Source organism: Heliconius melpomene, chromosome 2, assembly GCF_056956725.1.
Source record: "Heliconius melpomene rosina isolate 202511_hmr_F chromosome 2, ASM5695672v1, whole genome shotgun sequence".
Lineage (NCBI taxonomy): Eukaryota > Metazoa > Arthropoda > Insecta > Lepidoptera > Nymphalidae > Heliconius > Heliconius melpomene.
In genome coordinates this window covers 7,132,614-7,142,628 of record NC_140390.1, presented here as the reverse complement: position 1 = coordinate 7,142,628, position 10,015 = coordinate 7,132,614, and the positions used below count along the sequence as shown (strand labels likewise).

At 31.2% G+C, this 10,015-nt stretch overlaps 1 protein-coding gene across 1 annotated transcript; it reads left to right on the top strand.

The window, feature by feature from the left end:
- Positions 1-405: 405 nt before the first annotated feature.
- On the top strand, positions 406-3,134 carry LOC146540645 (venom carboxylesterase-6-like). The gene is made up of 3 exons (XM_085205495.1): positions 406-582; positions 1,444-2,723; positions 2,954-3,134. Exons 1-3 carry the CDS (start codon positions 406-408, stop codon positions 3,132-3,134), a joined length of 1,638 nt encoding a protein of 545 aa, XP_085061621.1.
- The last annotated feature ends 6,881 nt before the right edge of the window (positions 3,135-10,015 follow it).

Sequence of the window (10,015 nt, the reverse complement as noted above, 5' to 3'; positions counted from 1 at the left end):
CGCGTAGGTAATTATGACCCAGGCCCCACGACGGGTTGAAATTGAAATATTTAAGATTTTTTATCACTATTATTGTAACTAATATTTATTTAACATATTATTCAAAAATAAAATGTTTTTTCAAGTGATTTTACTGAATTTCATTATATTATATTGTAAATATTCACGTATATAAATATCAGGTGATGTATTTTTTAAATTATTATATTTCTGTACTTCATTCAGTGTAAGTGTTCCTATTTCTCTATTAGATATTTCTTATATAGTTATTATAATCATAGATATATGTTACTTCAAATATAGATATAAATTAGTAGACTTAGATTATGAACCATATTATTACTAAATTACTTCTTTGTCTATATATAGTGTGGCTAATTGTAAGTTATTCTTACAGCTATCAAGATGATTAGACTGGGGTTATTATTATGTATTTTTGCAAAGCTAGCGACGTCCTTAGAAGATCGTGTTATACACATAGATCAAGGACCTGTACGAGGATACCGACCCAAGGGAGAAGATTATTTTGAATTTTATAATATACCATACGCTACAGCACCTTCTGGAGAAAACAAATTTGCTGTAAGTAATAATAATCAATATTTACTGTTTCAAAAAATTAATTTAATTTAACATTCATGTAATATTCATGTTTAATATCTGTTCGTACATATAAATTATGTAAATTATTTCACATTTTTTGGTCGTTCTGTTAAACATTCTGTTTTTGCAATATATGTGACTGTGAAACTGAAAAGGTTAAATTTTTTAAATTTGGAGTTATTAATAGTTTGTGAAACTACATAAAATTACTTATCTAAAGAAAAAAGATCTATAAGTACAACCATTATTTTTTTATAATTTTATTAATCGTAATCTGTGTAAACGTACAAATTGATAAAATTGTATAAGAAGTTTATGGTAGTGAAAAATATACTTGTGCTGCGAAGTTACAGAGTAATAGATTTCTAATTAGATTTCAAAGCTTTGATCAATTATAAGAAAATATGATTTAGATAACTAAATTAATCGACATTTCATACCTCAAGCTATTGAAATGAAATAAAATATAAACAACTACAGCTTTTTAATATTTTATATTTTAATTTCAAAATGAACAATTAATTTATATTGCTCCTTAACTCGAATAAATTATTTTTTTTAAAATAATATCACACAATCACAACTATACGAAATATTTTAGACAAGAAGCCATAGATATAATTTTCGATAAATAAGTTTAGTATCTTAATTCTTTTTTTGCTAAAAAAATTTGGGGATTTGCTGAAGTATCAATAATAGTAAAATTTCTATTTATTATTTTTGATAGTTAACTCGGCAACTAGAACTTCGAAAGTTGTACCTTTAGCCAGACACACATAAGATTCACATTTAAATACTATACATTTTCTTCGTTTATGACTCTTATATTAATATTTTCAGGCACCTCTTCCAGCACCAAAATGGAAAAAGACATTGGAAGCAGTTCAAAATTTCGTGGTATGTCCACAAGGAGAACGTACTCGAAATGGTAAAATAGTAAACAAAAATCCTAAATACAAGACTAAAGAAGACTGCCTAATTGCCAACATATTTGTGCCTGATACAAATAAAACTAGCTTACCAGTACTAGTATTTTTCCACGGAGGAGCGTATCAGTTCACTTATGGTGCTATAAGATCACCAACTCATTTGCTAGAGAGTAAAAAAGTCGTTATTGTAAATTTTAACTATCGTCTTGGACCACACGGTTTCCTGAGCCTGGGTACTAAAGACATACCCGGTAATGCAGCTATGAAGGATCAATTGGCTTTATTACGATGGGTTCAAAAAAATATTGCGAAGTTTGGTGGGAATCCCAATGATGTAACTATTGATGGATGGGATGCTGGAGGCGCATCTGTTGATCTCATGATGCTTTCGAAAGCAGCAAAAGGATTGTTTCATAAAGTAATCCCAGAAAGTGGAAATAGTATTGCACCAAGGAGTGTCCAAATTGATCCCCTCGCAAATGCAAAAAAGTTTGCAAGCCAATTAGGTTTTGCTGATGTCAATAATTTAAAAAAGTTAGAAGCTTTTTATAAAAATCTCTCATATGACAAGCTTTTTTCGATCGATTTCGACCACAGTACTGATAGTTCAACAGGATTTGGACCCTGTGTTGAACCTGATGTTGGACAAGAACGTTTCCTCGATGATTATCCTATAAATATTTTAAAAAGTGGCAATTACGCAAAACTACCTATGCTGTATGGTATTTCTAAAATGGAAGGCGTTTATCGTATCGATGATTTTAAGTCGTCGATTGATAAGATTAATAAAAATTTTAGTCAATTTCTTCCTATGGATTTGAAATTCAAAGATAAAGAAGACCAAAAAGAAGTAGAAAATAAAATTAAAAAATTCTATTTTCACGATACGCCTGTGGATAAAGAAGATGCTACAGAGTTTATACAATATTATACAGACATTATATTTGCTGTGGGAGCAGCAAGGTGTGTAGAATTGCAAGTAGCTGCTGGCAACAAACAAGTATATTTATATCAATACGAATTTGTCGATAAAAATGAACCATATATTAAATATACACATACCCGCGGCGCCGGACATACCGCCGGAAATTATGCGCTCATGGATTCAGGAGATGAAAGTACTCTATCACCAGAGTACAAAAAAATGAAAAAAGTCATGAGAGACTTGTGGCTTAATTTTATTACAACTGGGTAAGTAGAGTGTTTTTATTATATTATTTAAATATTATACATTTTATACAAAAAATAATGGGGTAAATATTTAAATATCAACATGTCTTTACCACAGGCTTTCACATGATAATGGTCTCTAGCAAAAGGCGAAATTGGAAATTTAAAGATTCACAACGTTTTTAGAAAACGTATAAAAACTTTTATTAATTCAACATTAGCTTAAGATTAAATATCTATTTTTTTTTCAGAAACCCAGTAGTATCTGGTTCTTCATATCCAAAGTGGCCAGCAGTATGCGAAGGGAGTCTTAATTATATGGTATTAAATAGTACCTTATCTGTAAAACCAGATTTCCACAAAGAAAGTTTACAATTCTGGCACAAAATTTACAAGAATCATTATAAACATCCCATTGCCGCTGAAAATTAGACCTGGTATGAGGTAATATACCTCCAAATACAACAGTGCATTTTTCATTATAACTATTAAAACTTAAGGAATGTAATCCTTAAATAATAATCGTTTCAAACTTTGATAGTCTCATAACTATACAATGTTATGTACTTACATATTGTGTACAATTTGAATTGAAATAAACTTTATTGTAAAATATTCGCCATGTTTTCTTTATCATTTCTGTGTTCATATCATCATCATCTGGCTACTAACATACTCTGTTTTATCAGCAAAATGGCTATCCGCTTCGTTGTCTTATATTTATCTTAATGAGAAGAATCTTTTACACTGTTTTGTATCAATTGGTTTCAAATAATAATGTTGAAACCATTATCATGATGTAGTAGATATTTAGTATTTGTAAACCCAATGGGGAATGCATCAATTGGTCGTTGTGCCACTTGACATACAATCTTACGTACTTCCTTTCCTTTCACGCGCCACGCAACTATGAAATGTCCTACCTGTGGCAGTGTTTTCAGGTCGATACGACATAGGTACCTTCAAAAAGCGCATCTATCTCCACTTTAAAGACCAACAACGCACCTGTAGCTCCACTTGTGTTACACGGAGTTGTGGGCGGCGGTGATCACTGACCATGAGGTGACCCGACTCGTACGCTCGTTTGTCTTGTCTTTTTCTATAAAAAAATCTCACAGATTTCAGTGGAAAGTGAAGAAAGCAAGCTTTTATGATCATATAAATTGTGTACAATGAGGTTATGAGTTGACAGATAAAATTTAAAAGACAAATTTTATTTTCTCCTTTTTAGAGCATTTAAATAAAAGCTTTTTCTAAAAATGATTTTTTGCTTATAATTTATGTTTTACTTTTTAGTTACCACTGGCTAGGTTGTTCTCACACTAGATGTCACATTATTTTTCTAATTATTCTCGGCAAGCCCTTACATTTGATACCCGTATTGCAGATGTGCATAAATAATAACTATTCCGCCATCTAGATGTTCCGTCATATTGGATTTACAAAAACGTCACATTATTTTTCGAGTTACGCTCAACGAGTCCTTTCAGTAGATATCCATACTGTAAAATTAGACTTAAAATAACTATTCGGCTATCTTGGATAGTCTGCCATATTGGAATTAATATTACGTAACACTATTTTTCGAGTTACTATCTATATTGTAGAAGTAGACTTTAAATAACTATTCGGCTATCTGGGATAGTCTGCCATATTGGATTTAGAATGACGTTACATTATTTTTCAAGTTACTCTCAACGAGCCCTTTCATTTGACATCCATATTGGAGAATTGTAAAAATAATAACTATTCCGTCATCTTGGATGGTCCCCCATATTGGATTTAGAATGACGTCACATCATTTTCCAAGTTGCTCTCAAGAAGCCCTTTCATTTAATACCCATAATGTACAAGTGCATAAAAAATAACTACTCTGTTACTTTGGATGGTCTGCCATATTAGATTTAGAATGACGTTACACTATTTTTCAAGTTACTCTCAACAAGCCCTTTCATTTGATACCCATATTATAGAAGTGCAATAAATATAACTATTCCGCCATTTTGGATGGTCCGTCATATCGTATTTAGAATGAAATAACAAATCTTATCATGCATTGTCATCTAAACGTCGATATCAACGTCAACGTCGATATGCGCGCGAGCGAGCAAGTAAACGTGTGACAGTTGCTCCCGAGTATTTAATTGTTTTACAAAGAAAAAGTACATCTAAACTATTAAAAAGTGCAATTATCTCACCTTAAATTCTTTATCTCAGTGACAGTTTACGTGGTTAAATAATATATGCAGTGTATAGATCTAAACGAGTAACAATCAGTTTAGTGCAGCGGAGCTTTGTTTTTGCATATTACCCTCGCAACTTTTTATGCGAGAGCGGTTATTACTGCGCAAAAAAATAAATAATTTTTTTTGATATCTTCAGAGCATTTATTACTGTATAATAATTTGTTAAATAGTTTTCTTTTTTTTTTTGTGACATTTTTTGCTTAAAATTTAAAAATGTCTTCGCGTTTATCTTGGGGATGTTGCATGAATAAACATAGTACGAACGAGAAATTCATACGTTGCTCTGTGTGTAACATGGCGTATCATTGGAGTTGTTTGTACGGTAAAGAGCATCAAGAATATGACACTACTGTGGAACTAACTTCGGAATGGAAATGTCCGCTATGCAAGTCCAAAAAGAAAAATATTTCTTCTGATAATACTCCTATAAAAGTGAGACCTGGAACCAAATATAAGGAAGATTCTAACATAACCAAGAGATCGAAAGAGCGGTTAGCAAGCTCTTCCCCTCGCAGTGAAGAACCTAGTTCGCAAGTTACTGCAGAAAATATGCAGCATATTATCGAAGAAATTATGGATTCTCACAAAATCGAACTAGTTACGGAAATAACAAACTCAATGAAAAGCCTACTCTCTGAAGAATTACAATCGGTACGTGAGGAGTTTACAGATATGAAGAATTCTATAAATTTTTTAAGCAATCAGTACGAAGATCTTCTCAAGGAACATAAGTCAACCTTAAATACGCTTAAAACATTACAAGAGGAAAATAGCACAATGCACTCGACTGTAAAAAAATTAAGTTACCGAATTGACTTAATGGAACAGCATGCACGTTTAAATAATATTGAAGTACAATGTGTCCCAGAAAACCGACAAGAAAGCATTATAGAGATAGTCACTAAATTAGGTAAATCAGTGGGTTGTAATATTACGGAAGATACAATAGCAGCATGTAGCCGGGTTGCAAAGTCTAATCGATCCAGCAATCGCCCCCGTTCTATAGTTGTTCAATTGACATCTCAAAAAATTAGAGACCGCTTATTGGCAGCTTGTATAAAATATAATAAATCGCATCCCACGGATAAACTGAATACATCTCATATTGATATCAAAGGACATAAACAAGCTATTTATGTAGTTGAACATCTGTCACCCACAAATAAGGCATTACATGCTGCTGCAAGGGTAAAATCTAAGCAAATTAATTATAAATATGTATGGGTCAGAAGCGGAAAAATTTATATGAGAAAAGATGATAGCTCAGAGTTTAAAATAATAAAAAGTTTTGATTATTTAGAAAAAATAAATTAGAATTAATTGTGTTAGTGTAATTCAAATAGATAATTTGCGTAAAATTCTCGTCAATAACAATTTATTATCAAAATGTTCGTGGTTTACGAACAAAAACAAAAGATTTTTATTGTAATTTATTGTGTGTGAACGCTGATATAATTGTGCTTACGGAAACCTGGTTAAATGAAACTGTTTGTAGTAATATGTTGTTTGGGAATAATTATAATGTTTTTAGGAGAGATCGGATGATTGATAGTAATTCTAAAAAGAAAGACGGAGGTGGTGTCTTGATTGCTGTAAAAAAACATATTTCTTCTAAAAATATGATTGAATGGCAAAGCAATTGCGAAGATTTGTGGGTTGTTATAAATACACCTATAAATAATAAACTTTGTCATATGGTTTTATCTGTAGTATATTTACCACCACCAGTAAATAAAACGTTACTCGAGACTTTTTTGGCTAATTATAATAGAGTATCTGAAATCCATAATCTTTACACTTGCCTTGTTGGAGATTTTAATCTCAATAACATAAACTGGAGTACATCTAACACTCACTACATTCAACCGATCTCTTCAATTTGCCAATCTTTAGTGGACTTCTGTGCAATGAATAACTTACGACAGTGTAACAATGTAATGAATTGCTCAAATAAAATTCTTGATCTTGTGTTAACTGATATACCAAACTGTAATGTGACAGAATCAATTGACGTTTTATGTAAGAGTGATCCATTGCACCCACCAATTGAATTTAAAGTAAACACAGAAACATCAGATAGACTAACAATTAATGCAAATCTCAAACGATTAAATTTTTATAAGGCTGACTATGGTTCTATAAATAAATATTTAGCGGATATAGATTGGCATACAGAATTTTATAAATGTGAATGTATTGATGAAATGGTGTTAACATTTTACAACATACTAAAAAAATCTATTGACATGTTTGTACCTTTATCTAAGAATAAATGCAATAATTTCCCGGTTTGGCTTCCTAAAAAATTTATTAGACGTCTAAATGAAAAAATAAAAATAAAAGAACGATATAAAATATATAATAATCCTATGGATGAACTAACTCTGAGATTGCTTAGCAGACGTTGCCAGAAATTAGCTTCTGAATCATTTCAGACGTACATTCAAAACACTGAACAAAGTATAAAAAAAAATCCTAAATACTTTTTCAATTTTGTCAAAAATTCACAAAAACATCAGAGTACATATCCAGCTACTTTAAGTAACGGCAAAGTAACTGCTAGCAACGGGGAAGATTCTTGTAATCTCTTTGCTCAATATTTTGCATCTGTTTGTAATTCTCCTTCAGGTTCCAACGATATTAATGCAATTAGAAATGTTTATTCTGTTCAAAAAAATAATACCCCATTATCTTATGTAGAAATTTGCGAAAAACATATACTTGATAAGCTCAAAACACTTGATATTTCTAAAGGAGCTGGATCGGATAATATTCCTTCTATATTTATTGTTGAGTGCGCGAGTAATCTTTCATTGCCACTTTATTACTTATATAATGAGTCGCTTAGGTCTGGAGTATTTCCTGTGAAGTGGAAAGAAGCTAAAGTCGTTCCTGTGCATAAGCAGGAAGATGAAACTATGGTCAAAAATTATCGACCGATATCAATACTGTCGCACTTTGCGAAGGTATTTGAGGATCTTAACTGTCCTATTATCAATTCCCACTTTAAACCTTCCTTGATAGATCAACAACACGGATTTGTAAAAGGTAGATCAACTATCACAAATCTTGTTACTTTCACCGATTCTGTAATTCAAGCGATTGATGAGAGATTACAAATAGATGCAATTTATACTGATTTGAGCAAGGCATTCGATCGTGTGCCGCATGATATTTTATTAAAAAAACTGGCCGCCTATGGTTTTATGGGTCCATTAATAAAGTGGTTTTCATCATACTTAAAACATCGTTCTTTTTATGTTGTATTAAACGGATATAAATCAAATATTCAAGTATGCTTATCAGGAGTACCTCAAGGTTCCCATTTGGGTCCTACTCTTTTCAATATTTTCATAAACGATATTATAGTGTGTTTTCAGAACTCAAGTCCGTATATATTTGCTGATGATGTTAAATTTATTAGAGCCGTAGGAACATTGGAGGACTCAAGTTTACTTCAAGAGGATATTGACCGCCTAGTTGAATGGTGCAATGATAATGGCATGAGCGTAAATGCAGCTAAATGTAGACACATAAAATTCACACGTAATGCACGATCTGTTCCTTCATTTTACTCCATTAAAGAAATTATACTTGAAGAGGTCACAACATTAAAGGACTTAGGCGTAGTCTTAGATTCAAAACTAACTTTCTTGCCACATATTGAACAGACGATAAAAAAGCATCCAAAAAGTTATGGTTTGTAATACGCATGTCAAAATTTTTTCTCAAACCAAACACTAAAATTATTTTATATAATAGTCTCATAAAAAGTATTTTAGAATATGGCAGTGTAGTGTGGCGACCACATTATGCTACACATATTTTGAGACTGGAACGTCTTCAAAAGCGTTTTTTGTGGAATCTGTCATTTTCTACAGGAAACGTTAAAAAGTTAACTTCGTACAGCGAGAGGTTCAAATATTTTAAAATGATATCACTGGACAATCGCTTAGATTAGATATTCGCTTTATTTATAAAATATTAAATAATTATATCGACTGTCCTCAATTGTTAAGTAGCTTTAATTTCAAAGTCCCTCGTTGCTATCCTAGGTCTAAAATTGCACCACTATCTATCCCATTTCGTCGCACTGTACTCGGTTCAAATTCAGCAATTCCTCGTTTGAGCAAACTTCTAAACGACTATAGTATGGTTGCGGATGTATTTTATGATTCGATAAATAAATTTCACAATAATATCTTGAAAAATCTCAAATAATTTTCATTAACTAGTAGGTAGCACTTAAACTGCATACAGGTTGATTAGAATTTGTTTTTATAAACATTAGATTTAAGTAAAACAATTATGTGATTGCATGCTGTGTTTACCTTTATATAGTTGTACAATTAAGTTCTTTTTAATTGCATGTGTTACTATTATAAGTATCATTGTAACAACTGCTGGTGAACCTTTTACAAATAAAATAAAAAAAATAAATAAACCAAACGTGTACACAAAATTTCAGCTCAATCTTACGAACGTACCTTTCATTATATGAAAGCACAAAAAACTTGAATCGTGTTGAAATTTAGGGGTGCATATTTAGGGGTGAATTCTAATAAACCATGAAACATGTGTTCAATGAACTATTTTTAAGAGTCAAAATTTCAAATTTTATAAAAATCGGTGGCGATTTATAGATTTTTCCATACAAACTTTCAACCCCTTATTTGCAATCTTAGGGGGTGAATTCTAAAAAACCATGAAATATATGTTCAATTAAATACTTTTAAGAGTCTGAATTTAAAATTTTATAAGAATCGGTGCCGATTTAATTTTTTTTCCATACAAACATTCAACCTCTATTTCACCCCTTTAGGGTTTAAATTTTTCAAAATCCCTTCTTAGTGGATGTCCAGATTATGAAAGTAAACATCTGTCCAAAGTCCTTTTATATAATTATATAGATTATACTCGTATATATTTTTTTAATAGTGATGAAAAAGAATTGATTAATGTTTATCTACCTTATATAGAATGTAAACTCATGATTTTAAAGTATTTTAACTCTGTAGCATAATTGACCAGAATGGAAGAAAATTATAGTATGTCGTTCCCAAATCG

What these genes read in the sequence shown, in the direction of transcription:
- LOC146540645 (XM_085205495.1), top strand. Translation starts at nt 406, where the DNA reads ATGATTAGACTGGGGTTATTATTATGTATTTTTGCAAAGCTAGCGACG. An exon ending in CTGGAGAAAACAAATTTGCT is followed by an intron (nt 583 to 1,443) that starts GTAAGTAATAAT and finishes TAATATTTTCAG; the next exon opens with GCACCTCTTCCAGCACCAAA. An exon ending in CTTAATTTTATTACAACTGG is followed by an intron (nt 2,724 to 2,953) that starts GTAAGTAGAGTG and finishes TTTTTTTTTCAG; the next exon opens with AAACCCAGTAGTATCTGGTT.